The sequence below is a fragment of the Sinocyclocheilus anshuiensis genome, unplaced genomic scaffold (assembly GCF_001515605.1).
Source record: "Sinocyclocheilus anshuiensis isolate Anshui unplaced genomic scaffold, SAMN03320099.WGS_v1.1 scaffold697, whole genome shotgun sequence".
NCBI lineage: Eukaryota > Metazoa > Chordata > Actinopteri > Cypriniformes > Cyprinidae > Sinocyclocheilus > Sinocyclocheilus anshuiensis.
In genome coordinates, this window is record NW_015538036.1 from 1,016,538 (window position 1) to 1,033,948 (window position 17,411).

A 17,411-nucleotide genomic window follows, 5' to 3' on the forward strand; every position below is an offset into this window, starting at 1 on the left:
AACAGTTCTTCAGTAGGCAACACAATTGGTATTCAGAGCCAATATGGGGCAATGGAAGATCCAAAATGGAGAATTGTTTTTAGTGAGAATGTAGGTAGGCAAGGGCAATAACCCCTTTATTTAAATATATATATATATATATCCATATATATCCCTGCCACCATTTTAGTTGCTAGTTGTATTCAAAGCTAAGCTATGTTTCAGCTTGTAGGCATTGAACATGACGGTTTTCCCAGAAATAGGTCTCACAGAGAAAAGCTCGACACAGCAGCACCATGCAGCATCCGTGTGCCTGGGCGCCAGCGCTCAGACGGGGTGCTGGTGTGAGTGTGTGTGTGGTCTTGTATAATAATAACAGTCTTAAGAGGCGAAAGCAGGCCACTGCAATGATGGCGTTCCCTGTGTGATGCTGCGGCGAGACCTGTTGCATTCGCACAGTAGAACATGTAACATCGAGAGTGAGAAAGATTTGAGACTTTCTCCGAGCTGTCTCCCATTTAATGACACATACGCTTTGAGCTCTCGTGGCGGGCAGCCCGCTAAGGCCCAACGCGGGAGGGAAGGTTAAAGCTCAGAGGCAGAGAAGACCCAGACACACTTCCAGCAGTCGGGATGGATGCACAGAAACAGGGCTCCCCAGGCTTGGTTACATGCCTCTGGACTGAGATGAGGGAGAGGGGTACAGGGGGTTTGAATGGATGGATGGAGGCAGACCTTCAGGAAATGTGGGGTGCTGAGGAGGATGGATGTCTCCAGAAGCACCAGCTGCGTTTGGTGTGCTGCTTGCGTAAGATCTCCTCCTCGCGCTCTCGCTCTTTTTGAGAACGGAGGTAGCGGTCCTCCTCCTTCAGGAACCAGACAGGGGGCCAGCGATGCTTCTCAAAGTGTTTCTGGTTTTCTGGAAGAACAAAAAAAGCAAGATGAAGGAAATACAGTGGAAAAATCATTTTCTTGCTCAGTATTTGTATCTTGTTTTTTCATCTAAAGATAAATAGCTAAAAATCCTTACACCAAGAGACATTTACTTGAGAAGTATGATATTATGCTAGATATTGTGTTGTATTCAGATTCGGATTCAATTTGGAAAGTTTTATGGCTAAAGCAAAAAAAGCAAATGGTTTAAAATTTGTTTTTATTTTGTCTTTGATCTAAGTTTTTTTTTTTTTTTTATCCCAGTGGCAAAAGTTTTGAATCATAAATATGTGATATATATCAAGTTGCTTAGATGTTTAGCTGTATTTACTTAAAAAATTCAATTGAAGAGAATAAGGTTTACTAAGTACTAAATTAGAATTGCAAAATAAATAAGTAAATAAACATAGATATTTAAATTGATATACACATGCAGACACTTGCTTTAAAAGTTTGGTACAGTACAATTTTTTAATGTGTTTGAAAGTCTCATGCCCACCAAGGCTGCATAGTTTAAAAGAACAGCATTTATTTAAAATAAAAATCTTTTCTAACATTATAAAATGTTTTTACTGTGACTTCTGATCAATTTAGTGCATCCTTGCTGAATTTATTTCATTTATACATAATATAAATCTAATAAATAAATGAACAAAAGCACTTCTTGCTTCTTACCAGGAGACATAGTCTTCATATCTTTAGGGAATTTTCGACAAACGCTATTGTAGTTGGTGCAGATGTGATGCAGACACCAGGCAGAGAGCTGTTTGGCATTGTGGAACTACAGCAGACAGAAAAGCAGAGTTGGCACAGCATGATTTCTCTCAATGAGGCTCATTTGAAAAGCAAAGTCTGTTCATCCTTTGAACTAGAATAAAGTAGGCTATGAATGAATGGTAATTCTGTAATGTGCGCCATTGGTTATATTGCCACTTCATTACTCAGTGCATTCTATTAAAGGCTTTGTTTGCTTCATCTTTATTAATGTTACCTGAGCCATCTCCAGATAGGCCAGCACATGGCCATCAATGTCCACCCCTTTAACGGACAACTGCAACAGCTCCTCAACGGCATGTTGCTCTGTAGACCATGGCAAAACACCACACAACAAGTGTTAATATGTCAGCCATGAGGCTTAATGGTTAACAATTTGCAAAATACTCCATAACAACAAAATCGTCAACAGTGAAAAATTTCTCACCTTCACAGGTGTATTTTTAGATAATATTTAGCTGTAGATAACATTTATTTTTGTTTATTTATTTTGCTAGTTAGCACCATGTCTAGTAGCTTTGATGAGCTTAAATGCTATCATCTGTAATATTAACCAACATTTGGCTCACAAATTCATGCTGAAAGTATAAGATCTCAGATTATTTTCCTCTCCAGGCCCATTAACCACAGAATTGTACAGTGGTTTTTCAAGGTATACTGTCTGCCTTCGGATACACACAGAGCCATTATTGAAACCTACCTGTTAGAGCTACAAGGCAGGGAAGACAGAGGCGGTTGGCTAGTATTATAAGGTCCATTGGCTCCAGTTCAGGACAAGGTGTTAACACACCACAGTACAGAAACTCCAGAACGGCTCTCATGCAGGCACAACTGGTGTTGGGGATAGAGACCTAAAAAGAGAAACGGAGCGGTGGTTAGCAAAAAAACAGCCTAAATATTTCAAGTTCACAGTTATTAACAAAAGCCCACATTGAGAAAAGTTTGTGTGAAAAGATTTCATAACCCGTGCTGAGGAATGTTTATTCATAGCTCATCTCCAGGACATGGAAACTCGAGAGGCAGATTGATCCAGGGATGAAACAATCTGCTCAGCACCTCTCCCCTATTGAGACCTGCATGGTCCTGGCCGCTGACCATTAGAGGAGGCCTTCGTGTTGACATGGCAGGACCCAAAGTGGCCAAGGAAGCGGTTAGAAAGGGATGAACGTATCCAGAAAGGCTCGTGGAGGAAGGGGCCTGACAGAGCGATAGGAGGGCGAGGGCAGTGGCCACCACAAGGGGTCTTTCATCCTTCAGGAGATTAAAGCACTGTGTGAAACCGTTGAGTCTCAGCTTAAAGCTGTGGAAAAATAACTCTGTGGGCTTGTCGCTACGGGAGACCTGGCCTCTGCATAAACAAGAGCCAACAAGCCAGCCTACAGGAGAGACTGTCATCATATAACAGTGAACACAGAATATGCTTTACAGAACAAATACACAACATTAAGCAAGACTCTGTTCCCATTTACTGATATGGCAAATTTTGTCACCACCAGAACATATTTAAAACAACCACTTGGTGCACCAATTTATTTATGTTGTTTATAACCTCTTAACTTTTAAAAAATACTGTATTCTTCTGCTTTTAATGAATGGATGTACATCATATTAGTACAAGGCCACATTATCTTTCAAAAGTTTGGGGTAAATAAGATGTTTTTAAAGAAAAGACAGTGAAGACAGTTTCATTATGACAAATAGTTTGTTCTTTCTTAACTTGTTAAACTTTCTTAGTTTGTTCTTTCTTCCTATTCATAAAAGAATCCTGAGGAAACACAAAAATGTCAAGCATTGATAATAATAAGAAATGTTTCTTACGCAGCGAATGAGTATTTTAGAATGATTTCTGAATTATGTGACACTGAAGACTGGAGTAATGATGCTGAAAACTCAGCTTTGCCATCACAGAAATAAATTACGTTTTAAAATATATTAAAACAGAAAACTGTTATTTTAAACTGTAATAATATTTCCTAATTTTGAAAGCATTATAATATAAAATCTTACTGACCCCAAACTTTTAAACAGTAGTGCATTTCACAAATACAGTGCAATCCACTTTTATCATCCTTCACAGAAAGTTGCAATTGTTGTGCCATTGTAATGTCATGGTGTAGTTAGGAGCATACATGACACATGACTTAATCTGCCCATGTCCAACACCATTCATAACCAAAATCACGTAAACCCAAGCTTAAAGGTAGAAGTGCTGTTGTTTTGACTCTGCTTTGGCTGGAGGGTGGAGAGCAAACAAAAGCATGCTTATTCTTTCAGCTCCAAGGAACGGCCAATGAATTAAGGGAGAGCTTTCAGCAGGGACACAAAGAGGAAAGTGCAGAGACTGTGAATCAGCCCATGGCAACCTTCTCCTTATGCCGTCGCCATGCTCAGACTAAGCAGTTATTCCTCTGTGAATTAGGACAGGATGCAGTGGATTTAATTGCCTCTAGTATTACCCTGCTTGAGGACTGAACACTTACAGGGTGCAGATGCTTGGAAAACACTAGCACTAGCATCTTGTGAAGGGATTTGTCCAATCACAGGCAAACATCTTTATAATGTTTCAAATAATATTGATCACATACATCCAATTTAGGAATGACTAGACAGTTCCACTTACCCTAAACTGCACCGACCTTCTGCTTCTTGCTTAGTGAGTTGTGCGGTAAACTGATCTTAAATGCATCAAACCACAAAAACTATCACAACAGAATCTGTACTGCTTCCGCCACATGAGTAGGAGGTTGTGGGAACAACGACCGCAAGCTGACACAGATTCTATAGGTCAGAGATGGTACATTGGGGGGTGGCAAGATGACGCTCAGCGGTACTTCTGAAGCCTAGCAGTGCCCTTCACCTGTCTGTCTCAAAGCCAATTAACAGAATGTCAGTGTGAATATGACCGTTCATTATGGCTAAAGGGCAGACTTAAAAGACGCAGAGGGGACACAGTAGGCAACTTCCTATTAAAACCTAAAGATAACAATAGTGCTGTGAGTGAATGGAAATATTGTCTCAATCCTCTAAGCACAAGCAAACAAATCCAAACACATCAAATTCTAGATTTAGCAGAAAGAGTGTACTGTATATATAAGACTGTTTAATATGCATTCAATAGTACTTAAAGTATATGAAGAACACCAATGCTTATGCTAGCCGGAGAACTACTGAATGCACCATTAAATGTAATCTTTAACAATCTGCAAAATAAATATCCTTTTCATACTGAACTTGATACCTAAATTCACTAGTTTTTAGTGTTTTATTTTTAATTGACCGGAATTTCAATTAAATAGTGATATTAATATGCTGTGTTAATTTGTTGTTTCTTGGAAGAGGAAGAATTGAGAAAAACAATGCAACTACCTTGAGAAGAAAATGGGGTCAAGACCCAAGGGAATGCGTGTTACGGAGGAAGTGGTCACCTTTCAAAAGCAACCAGACTCTTTCTCATCAACTAACAAGTTACTGCAGTGTAAACCGCAACCACAGGCTCCGCCTTCATTGTCTCCGTGTTCACTTCATCTTTGTCTCACAGAGAAAATGTGACAGCTTCTCACATTTGAGCTTCCGCTCGGTCTTGCGCTAATCACACTCAGAAGTATGATGTTGCTGAAAGGAATTCTGGCACCTGAGCGTCTCCCGTATGTTCAGACACTTCCTGCCTTAAAAAGCAGGATGTTCAAAACAACAGAGATAGACCAGCAAGACTTACTGAAGAGTGTACTCACATTAGTGATGCGCGGATGAGCTAAAACGTAACCCGAATCCGCAGCTTCAAATAAATGATCCACCCGCCAACCGCCCGCACCTGTATTTTTGTCTGATTTAGATAACCGCACCCGACCCGCACCCGATCATGACATTAGCGTTCGTACGGTCATAACAAACCTGGAAAAGTAATTGAACAGCAATTTCCAGGCCTAGAACGTTTTGTAAAAATAAATAAACTCAAAAAGTTTTTGGAAAGTCATGAAAATCTATTTCACAATTTTCTGTATAATAGAAGTATGTTTAATCAGATCCTGAATTTCGTTGCGGGATTGCGCATACATCGCATTACTCATTCCCGCAGCTTTCGACTTTAAAATGAGGGAAATTACTGCAAAACCTTTATTCAATATAGCGTGTAGGTTAGATGAGTAAATAAATCCACACAAACCATCAGATGAAAACAGCGTGAGTGATTCAGCTGTACCGGGTCTTCTCTCTTTGACTTTCGTTTCACATCGACGCATTTAGAGCTGCTGCACGCTGCGATAGAAGACTTTAGCTCGCGTTTCAGGACAGTTGACAGAATTGTCAATTGCCTGATCGGATCCGCAGCGCCCGCGGATATAACCGCCATCCGCGCATCACTAACTCACATTGAGCTTCATGCAACGTAAACGTACAACATAAAGAGACCTATAAATAACATTAAGATACAGAAGCTGTGTAGATGTCATATGGATTTTTTAAGTTGTCTTCAGTAATAAGTATGTGCTGCCTAACCTCAAAAACCTTGAGATATTTCTGCACAGGACTAGAAGAGTAAAGCTTTTATGTGGTAGATCAATCAAGGACAACTCTTGACTCTGTGCGTCACAAACTGAAGCAACAATAATGTGCAGCAATAGACAAGAAACATTTGAGTACAGACTCTGAAAAATCCACTTATGGGCGAACGATCAGCTTTACTCAACTGAATGACACATTATAAATATTTGCCACCCTGAGGTCTTGCAAGGGCTTTATATCTGGTTATACAACACCTTCTGTGCCGACTGCTGCACAGACAGTGACAAGGGCTCACTCTATTCACAAGCTCATTCTAAAAATAGCACAGTGTTCACAACAACCAGTCGCTACAATGCCTACTGTGCCAGACTGGAGGAGATGAGGACAAAGTCATTTGGCCGCTCTTTGCCTTGCATCATTACAGTAATGTATGGAACAGGCTTAGTTTTTTAACATTTACAAAGCCCACTGAACACTTCTAAAGTGATTGCTGCTCAGGTGCCAAGAAAGAGGCACCAGAGGGACGATTTCAAGTGGCTTGGTAGAATACAAAGAGTTTAAAAAGAAAAAATAAACTTGGTTGCTATGAGTCAATAACCAAACAACCCAATCTCTCCCTCCTTGTGAACTCTTGTTTCTTATGAGATTTCTACTGAAAACACACCAAAACATCTTGCATTAAATATGCTCTGTGCAGAAGAGACAAAAAAAAGTAGCACCGCCTCAAAGATAATTACTGTACTCACTTAATACCAAAATAGACATTAAAGGGATACTCCACCCAAAAATAAATGATCTCTCATTTCCTAACCCTGATGTATATAACTTTCTTCCTTCAAATGAACACAGAAATTTTTTGAAAAATAATCTGTCCACATAAGTCTCGTGAATAAGAGCCTCAACACTTTTGACACTTAAAAAAACACACAAAACAAACACGACAGTAATCCATAAAACCAAATTGATGATTCAATGTCTTCTAAAGCAAAAATAAAGTGGTGTGTGGTCAAAATACTAATATTTTCAACTTTTATATACCTCTATAAATGAACACTTCTGGCCAACTGTCATATGTACGTTCGTTTGATGTGAACATCAGCACATTGTGAAGCGTGATGCAAGCGCACTGTTAAATTTGTAAAAGTAGTGACGGTCCTCTGCACTTCCACTCTGTTTAGTATTTATTAGTATTTTTCTCACACAAAACTCTAGTAAGCTTCAGAAGACATTGATTTATCAACTGGGGTCTTATGGACTACCGTCGTGTTTGTTTTGTGTGATTTGTGAAATGCCAGCTTTGAGGGCATTTGCGTTACATTTTTATAAAAATCTCTGTTTGTGTTCATCTTAAAAAAGAAAGACATGCATATAGGATGGCATGAGGGTAAGAGAATTTGAATTTTTGGGTGGAGGATCCATTTAAAATCAAACCTTGTTATGCTATTATACTCCTTAAAATTCAACGATTGAGCAAAGAGCATGTCAAGCTCGTCAAAGCAGAACCAAGTTTACTTGTCTCTGGCCACCTTGTGTTGATCTCTATGTGACATACTCTCAGCCGATGCTGTCAGAATAGAAAAGCAGCCAGCATCCTATGTCCTGCATCAGTTTGTTCTTGTGCTGTAAATCTAGCTCCCTGTAATGCTTGTAATGTTATACAGGGTGATCCTGTTCACCGGCAGGCCTGGACACTTATAACTCTCAGCCTCTGGTGTTGGTCAGCTTGGTCCCGAGTTCCTGCCCTTAGGGAGCTTGTCTTTCTAGAACTTGAGCTGACAGCCGGTAGCCCAAGGAAATCAGAGAGCGTGCACGGGATAGACCTGGATAGAGTTATGTGCAGGTGAGATGGGCCTCCGAAAGGAATACAGCGAAACCTTACCTTTGACACCTGACTTAATAGTTCTGGATGAAAAATACATGAGCTAAATTTATGCCAAGAAGAAACTGTGATATGTTAGAATAATTCCATAGAAAACAAGTGTAAATCAAATCAAAAACTGTGTGGAATGGTTATCATGTGGTTTTAGTTAAATACCACTTTGAGACCAAAAATCTATGAAAGGTTCACACACAAAAACTTCCTGTACACGTTCACATGACGGTGCTGAGGAAATGACTAGAGGAAGTGCCCAATCTAACAAACTTCCTGTCACTATAAACTCAGCAATGCACTGAAACACACATAAAGATGTGAGCGTGTTTTGTATGAGGGTGTTTTGGTATGAGCACATGCATAATCTAAAGATATCATATCAATATATATCAACTGCTGTTTTGCAAAAGCAAATTACATGACAATGAAATAAGCATAATACAGACTGAAAATAATTACTTGATCTAACTTTACCAGAAAAATGTATTAATATATATTAATATAACTCCAACATGATGTCAAAACTAGTCCAAATGCTAAATTTGCTCTACAATCTCAATCGCTGCAAATAAATCTTTCTAGACCCTTTCTAGTTTGCCTCTCTTGAATATGGGAGCACAGACACAAAGCAGATATATCTCAGCATGTGTTCCCGCTGGCACAGGACCTCCTCTAAAGTCTCAGCATCAGTCTGCCTGGAGCACTCTCCTCAGAGGCCTGTTTAGTACTGCGGGGCTGTTAATTCATCCATATGGATGAGATGGTCTCTTGTCGCAGCTGCATCAATGTGGGTCAGGCTGTCATAGAGGCGGCCTAGTTTTAACTACCTGTGCCACTTTTTTAGTAGGATCTGTCAGAGCTCCAGGGTAGGAAGGATCAAGGTGACTGAAACTAATAGTACTTTGTATTAGTACTTTGTGGTTCCATAAATAAGTTTAGGTGAAACTTTGAGAAATGTGTTGAGCCTAAATCAAACCCATATGACGTAGACCACTGATGTCAAAAATACTGGTACTTTGGTATCTAGTCAATGCTTAGAGAATAGAACCAATAGAAAGATGCTTGGTTTGAAAGTTGCCTTTATGTATACGCTACACTATTGACAATGGACAGTTTTAGTCTGCAAATTCGTGTTATTGCACAATTAGTTTTTTTTTTTCATCTGTCAGTGCAGTAACACAAAATAAACTTTTGCAGACTAAATTTGTCCGTGCAAAAAAAAAAATGTATATATACTGTGTATGTGTATGTATATATAGCATAGATAGTGCCATGCTCTTGCTTTAATGAAATATGAATCACTAAAATCTCTGCTCACCTCCTCAATGTAACTCTCCATGAAGGATCCACGAAACATGGCTGCCATCCAATCACAGCTTGAGATGAGCAGTGGCTTGTGGGCTGGCAGATATCCGTCGTCCAATCGAAACACCACATCTAAAACCGGGAGGAAAAGAGCACACAGCTCGGCGTGTGTCACAGAGTCGAGGCTACAGAGGGGGAGACAGGCGGACAGACGAACACAGAGACAGACGAAGAGACAGATAGACACATAGACCAATAATAAATAGACAGATTGACAAGGCTGATAAGGATAAGAAGACAGAAAATGTGAAGGGAAGGCCAGACTGGGACCATATAGTGGGCAAATTTATTTTAGCAGCAAATTCTTTAGCGACTGACATGGATGACTCTACGAGTTCACTGTGGCTCACTAACTTTGTTAAAAAACAGATGATGTTGGACAGGTTGTTTAGCAGTATGCTGTGGGTATCAGGAGGGCATGATGGGGAAAAAAGCACCTAATTCAATTCAATGCAGATTTCTACTACTGCAAATAAATCTCTAATGATTCAGTTTATAAACTTCTGCATACCCATAGGGAATGTACAAGTAGTCTTCAGGCCACAACGGAGATGAAAAACGTTCTGTTTTTCAAACATGAGAGAAGCACCTTCATGGTTGGGTAATGAGATTATGACAATTGCAGATGATGCAATGAAATTAACAGGTGTAAGTGGAGAATAAAGGAGTGTTGAAAAAGGTTAATTATGACAAACATGCACACAACATACGAGACGTGACATCAACAGAGAGTAAGCGACACAGAAACCACAAAGCAGAAAAGCAAACACGTCCACAATATGCAAATATTCACTGACAGCAATGAAGGGATATTTTAAAGCACTCCACTGGGTATTTCCTTAAAAACAACAAAGAGACTGAATGAAGGAAAGGAAAAACAAATGGACTTTTCTAGAGTATGAACTATTCTATTTCAATTCCACTGAATTCTGGAATTGAAAATAGAACTCATGAGACTTAAGTCAATGGTGTCACTACAAAAGCCTTTAGAATGTGACACACTGACAAGTAATAGAAATTAACTACCCAATAACACCAGAACTTCCTGAAGAGTCTGCACTAAACAAATTAGGACAGTTAATTAGACAAAAAATCAGTGAGAACTGTCCATTAATTTATCATTCCCTCAACAGCAGCTTTTAAGTTGCTTGGTAAAGGTTATTTTTGTTTGGAGAAAAGGCTTGATTCAGCTTCTCAGTGTAAAAGGATAGAACAACAGATAGCAGGGTAATTTATCAGGATACGATAATTACAATTTGCCAGGACATTTGGGTCACATTTGGGTTTCCTTGTACGCACTGTGTTCTGGTTGTTAGATAGATCCGACATGAATGCTTCTTCACATAGATATATATAATACATAATGTTTGACCCTGATTTCAGATTGCCTACCAGCAAAGGTGCCCTTGCTCAGGCACTCTTTGATGCGGTTGGCACGACGCACATGGAAGGCTTTGGTGATCTCTTGGTTCATGAAGCTCTCACGGTTCAGGACATTGGCCACCATCATACGAAGGTCGAAGACCTCCAGAAGCTCGGCGATGGTGGCCACCTGCATCAGATCCCCACGTGTCTCATCCAGGTGACCCGTATAAAGGTACTGCAGCACTGCCTGAAAAAGCAGAGTTAACAGGGATAACAGATAATTTGACACTGTCATAGAAACTTTATAGATATATCGATTGAGAATCTTATTAAACATGCTATCGATCGTGTCACTTAAGTTTGTTCTTACCTGGAAAGGCCCTTTCTGAATAAGATCATCCATTGACACTACTGTCATGAGTCTCGGCCGACCTGTCACAGGGTCATCCACCATCTCTAGGTATACCCCCAAGAAACCACGCCCCCATCCCAAAAGAGCACGGCCTGCTCCCAGGGGTCCTATAGAGGGCTGGCCCCTGGCAGGCAGAGCGTTATCGCTCTGTGAAGTCCTCAGTGAGCCTTGCTGTAACATGAGCAGCCTATCTGAACCCCTAGTGCCTCCTTCACCCTCCTTATCAATGTCCAGGCTCTTGGTACGCCCAGCCTGCTCTTTGGCTCCTCTTCGGCTTTGTTCCTCTTCCTCGCTTCCCTCTGAGCTCTCCTCACCCTCCTGCTCCATCCCTGCCTCTCCAAGATCCATAGTGAAAAGGTCATAGAACTTTGAGCAGGAAGTGGCCAGGTACACCTTATGGGCAAAGACATGAGTGGCCCCGGCCTGGAGGAGAAACAGGATGTCTGCACACAACGGTTGGCAGAAAAGAGAGTCTGGACCTTCTCCATCAATGGAAGGAGGATCAGGGATGCCCACCACAGGTCGTGGTGGTCTGGGAGGAAGAAAGGGGGCCTGGAGGAGGGGACGCTGAACCTTCTTTAGATGGGACTTCCAGAACTGAAGGTGGCGTCGAGAGATGAGCGCAGCACGGATAGCATTGTCAAACACATCCTTTACACCGAACTGAGCGACGATGCTTGTTTCATAGTATGGAATGCCAAGTTCCTTAGCGACCTCATGGCCTCGTTCTGGGGGAAGAATGTCTGTGGGCTTGATGGGTCTAAGAGGAGAGAGTTGAAAAAAAAGGAAAGCATTATTAAAGCCAGACAGAATATATACACTACCATTCAAAAGTCTGGGGTCTGTAACATTTTTTTAAATTAAAAAAAAAAAAAAAAAAAAAAAAGTTTGGTGAGTCTCTTATGCTCACCAAAGCTGCATTGATTTAATCAAAAATACCGTAAAAACAGATATTGTGAAATATTATTACAATTTAAAAGAAGTGTTTTCTATTTTAGTGTATTTTCAAATTGAAATTAATTTTGAGCAGCCAATTCTCCAGCCTTCAGTTTCAGATGATCCTTCAGAAATCATTCTAATATGCTGATTTGATGCTCAAGAAACATTTCTTCTTATTATCTGTTCTCTATTATAAGTGTTAAAAACTGTTTTTCTGCTTAATATATTTGTTGAAACTGTGATACATTGTTTTAGGATTTTTTGAAAGTTTATTTACTGTAGATAGAAATCTTTTGTAACATTATAAAAGTCTTTACTGTCACTTTTCAGACACAGATCAGTTCATTTAATCAATTTTGATTTAATGCATCCTTGCTGAATAAAAGTATTCATATTTTAAAAGTATAAAAAAAATTAATTCTTACTGACCCTAAACTTGAACGATGGTGTAAAATATATCTGATTCTTTTTCATTTTCTAGATTTTTTTAAAAGTTATTTATAATACATAATCAGATTTGTATTCTATGTAAATGTGTCCATTTTGTCAATCTAAACTATTACAAAACTGATTTATAGATATATGTTGAATGATATTAGGGCCAATATTTTTAATTAAAGGGATGCCATAATAGCAACAGACTATGAATTTAGATCGGCCTAAATTATGAGGAATAGCAAAGATGTTTACAACAGAAAGAATAACTAATTACAAATACTGCCATGAATTTCAATAATTATTTAACAAACTATAGTAACAGCAGCAGCAACATGCCACTGGGAGACTTTTGTCCCAATTCTGAGGGTCTATCTTGAACTTTTCACTTCAAAATAAAAATGTTTGTTCACATATAAACCTAAATGAATTACTATGTCCTCAAATCCATTATTAACAATAAATACAGAAAATTTCTACATTTACAGAACTGACTACAAACGTAAAAGCACAATAACAATACAATAACCCTCGCAAAACGGAAGCCCCTAAAAAACTTTTCATGCTGAAGTTTAATAACAGAATATGTGCTACGAGTGGGTGTAGGATGTGGTCCGTACTTGGCCAGAGGCCGGCGAGCCCTGTTAACAGCGTCCAGATCAGCATAGCGCAGGTCCAGCTGGCAGCCCACCAGGATGATCGGGGTGCGGGGGCAGAAGTGCTTGATCTCAGGGAACCACATGGTGCGAACATGGCGCAGGGAGTTCGGATTGGCCAAAGAGAAGCACAGCACTACCACATCTGATCTAAACACACAAAGAGAAAGAAATCGGTTTATTTTAAGAGAATACATCCGAAGAAATCATGTAATAGGCAGGAAATTGGCAAACCCTGGACACTAATCATCCTACACAGAGTGGACAGTGAATCACTGTTTTTGGAATAAAAACTGTGAAATGCAACAAATAATCATAATCAGTCTTTTGTGAAATGAAAACCGTGGTAAGACCATTTTCCCAGAGGCATGAACAAACTTCATAAAGAAACAGTGAGTGAGCGAGCAGCCAAATAGATTAATGATTGTTAGATTGTGTGTGTATTAATGCATGTGTGCTCTTCCAGTGAATGTGTGAGCACACAAGGTGTTGTGCAAGTCATTAAAGCATCTCGTCTGACTCAATAACCAGCGCTGGTCGTATAATAGTGAGATGTCCGAGCATGTCATATTTCACAGCTGCACTCACAAGCTCATCATGTGAGACCAGCATACACAAGAATGACTAATGGAGCACCGCATTGTTGTTGAAATGTAAACAGACTTGGTCTAGCAGATTTTATCACAGTTATGCATTTACATGGTGCTCATGTGCATGTTTATAGATATAATATGACAGCCAATGTTTCTCAGACAACATTTCTAAGATATTTTCTAAAGTTATAATCTTTCTAGAAAATACTTATTGATAAATAAAGTGAAAATCTAGAGGTACTTTCTCAAAAATGTTGTTTTATTATTGGCAAACACCTCATGTGTGATGATTAAACAAAGGAATTTCCTGAAAACATAAAATTACCAAATTGGACCATTATAACATTACTTCCTTTGGAAATACTTGATTTTTTCTATGTATGGTAATGTTAGCATTACAATAGGATTGCCCATATTTGCCCATTCCCATGTTTTTGAAAACATAATGAAAGCGATTCCAATGATATCGTTCCTCTAGTTGTGATGTGGACTCTGTTATTCTTAGAACCATTTTTAAAACGATATCTTTATTGTTATAGTTATCATGCTTAATGTGAATGGGCCTTAAGTCTCTTTACTAAACTAAGACACACTAAAGTATATGTGCAAATAAACCTACTGTCTCCAGGGGTCAAAGTCGACATCCCAGTGTCTGTGTTTCTGCTGGTGTGTGTATGTGGGAATGGGAACGTTTGCAAGAATATGTGGAAATGGGTCAGAGTTAAGGCAAATAAAAAAACAAAACACAGACTAACACATCTGCAGATCTATCCACAACCATTCACCATCTCTCAGTGAATAATAACCGCTTGTGCTGTAGAAGCGAGTGCTGAGGGTCATAAAGGACTGTGTTATGTAATCAGTGCGTGTGGTGTTCTGTAGAGATATGTAGAGCATGTCTAAGTTCAAACTCCTGACTGCGTGTCTGCTTGACTACACTAGTGTAAACAGTGTCTTGATCACAGACACATATTTAAATATATAAATAAGTCTAAACATTCTGAGAACAACAAAGAAGACAAAAAGCATAGTACATTGATGGTATAACACGGTAATTTAACATTGATTTACCAATCTGTTCAAAATGACCTTTTTCTATATATGCATGCATGATGCATATATTTATGTATAAATATGTGTTAGCCCATGGGAGCAGGGCTTCCCCGCTGAGTCATGGTTCCTCCAGAGATTTCTAAATAAGTTTCACAATGTGTTTTGTCAATTCCCGTTCACAAATAATTAATGGCCTCAGCTAGGCTTTGATAAACATTTTCAAGAAATGTTAAATGTGTCTGTGTGGGTGTATATTTAGCTTAAGTAATAGACACCAGGGGTGAAGGTCACCTGATTTTGTGTTTCCATAACAGGGCACCACCATTAATAGTGCTTTATCAGCTGACTGCATCTGCCTCAGTACTGTGCACACACACTGGACGTGTCTGATCTCAGACACACATCCTGTGGATTAATTCACACAGATTTCTCTGTCTTCCGCTCTCTTTCTCTCTGTCTGCCACACAAGTACATACTACAAACACACCACATTCACAACGCTATTACATTGTTAAATTATTGGATGAATTATATAATCAAAACCTTAGTTGTCAGGACCTCTTAGTCTACCAAGTACACTGCTGTTAAAAAGTTTGGTGTCAGTAAGATTTTTTTTAAAGAAATTAATACTTTTATTCAGCAAGGATGCAATAAATTGATCAAAAGTGACAGGAAAGACATTATACAAAATATTTCTATATCAAATAAATGCTGTGCTTTTAAACTTTTTATTCATCAAAAGTTCCTCAAACCACAAATATATAAAACAGCACAACTGTTTTAAACAATGATGATAATAAAAATTCTTTCTCAAGCAGCAAATCAGCATATTAGAATGATTTCTGAAAGATCATGTGACACTGAAGAATGGAGTAATGGCTGCTTTTTTCAAAAACATTAAGACATTTTACTGACCGCAAACCTTTAAATGGTAGTTTATCTGATGTGTGGGTATTTTGTTTGGTCAAAGATCTGAGCTGGTAACACAAAATGCCACAGGTTAATAGCATTTACTGAAAAACACTTATGATTAAGAAAAATTTATTTGAAGGAATCTCATACATCTGCTAAAAAGTATTTAAAAATTACTCTAATTGCATCAGATATAGCATAATTTGTTTGCAGATGCCATGTTGTTTGATATTGTGCATTTAATGCAACGAGATTCCTATATTTGAAGTGTGACTTAGATGTCCAAATACTTCTGGGAAGTACTGTAAGAATTTAGGAGCAGTGTCAATCTCCCTCATTCTCTGACCCCATCTCACTTTTTGGCTCAGCGGCTACTGTGATCTGCTGCACTGGCCTGAGCCAAAGCACCACTGCTGATCCACTGATCCTCCACTGCGCTGAGAATAAGAGCCTCCACGCAGTACTCTTTGGCTAGGCTTACAGCACATTACCTTCACAGCTGGGAGGATCAGGGCAATAACCAAACCTTGGCAGGGCAACACATGCCACAGCCAATAGTGGAGAGACACCAGAACAAAAAAACAGAAGATTGATCTGAGGAACTGTATTGTGGGACGTCAAGTGTTTGTGTATCAAGGGGTTTAGTGTGCCATGGCCTAGTGGTTAACACACATGCCATGACACTGAGCACTATGAGTTCAAATCCAGCTCCATATTGTGTAACTGACCTGCCATAAGCGAAGCGTCTATCTTTGTGATGATCTCCAAATGTGTCCCACAGCCTGAGGGAGACACTGACCTCGTCCACCACATCTCGTGACCTCTCCAGCACCTAGACAAAACACTTTTGTTTAATTGTACCAGTACACCAATGCAAACACATTATATTCATACTACTGTGCAATGTAATACTAAGTCAATTAAATTTTAAATACAATTCTTATTTTAAATATTTTATTAGTATATTTCATTTTATATTCGTTTTAATGAGTTTAATATGTATAATTGCACACAACACTTACAAATGCATATACAAATAAATTATATATCTCACAAAATGTGTTACTGTATAAATACACTGCTGTTCAAAAGTTTGGGATCAGTAAGATTTTTGATGTTTTTTAAAGACGATTCTTTTGCTTATAAAGGCTACATTTATTTGATAAAAAATACAGAAAAACAGTAATCTTGTGAAATATTATTACAATTTAAAATAACAGTTTTCTATTTGAATATACTGTAAAACATAATTTATTCATGTAATGCAAAGCTGAATTTTCATCATCCATTACTCCAGTCTTCAGTGTCACATGATCCTTCAGAAATCATTCAAATTTATTAACAATATGCTGATTTATTATTAATGTTGGAAACAGTTGTGCTGCTTAATATTTTTGATACTTTTTTCAGGATTCTTTTAATAAAAATTAAAAAAGACCACATTTATTTAAAATTGAAATGTTTTGATTATACGTACATATTTAAAAAAAGAATATAACAAAAATAGTTAAATAATGTAACATAAATAATATAACAATAATAGTTAATTACACTAGTTAATGTAAGTTTTAAGTGCGCGCGTTTGTGTTTGTGTGTATATACAGTGCACAGTGTGGCGGGGA

The 17,411-nt window shown here is 38.6% G+C and overlaps 1 protein-coding gene across 4 annotated transcripts in view; it reads right to left on the reverse strand.

Moving 5' to 3' along the window:
- Positions 1–670: 670 nt before the first annotated feature.
- Positions 671–17,411, reverse strand: part of LOC107680668 (rho-related BTB domain-containing protein 2-like) — a 48,708-nt gene continuing 31,967 nt past the window's right edge. For all 4 annotated transcript variants that reach the window (XM_016476697.1, XM_016476692.1, XM_016476684.1 and 1 more), the window contains 9 exons: positions 16,518–16,621; positions 13,196–13,381; positions 11,160–11,961; positions 10,817–11,036; positions 9,378–9,496; positions 2,387–2,537; positions 1,904–1,992; positions 1,588–1,693; positions 671–898 (listed from right to left, as the gene is read on the reverse strand). In XM_016476697.1, the coding sequence (XP_016332183.1) occupies positions 717–898; positions 1,588–1,693; positions 1,904–1,992; positions 2,387–2,537; positions 9,378–9,496; positions 10,817–11,036; positions 11,160–11,961; positions 13,196–13,381; positions 16,518–16,621 (1,959 nt within the window). In that variant the 3' untranslated portion in view covers positions 671–716. The remainder of the gene's footprint in view (positions 899–1,587; positions 1,694–1,903; positions 1,993–2,386; positions 2,538–9,377; positions 9,497–10,816; positions 11,037–11,159; positions 11,962–13,195; positions 13,382–16,517; positions 16,622–17,411) is intronic.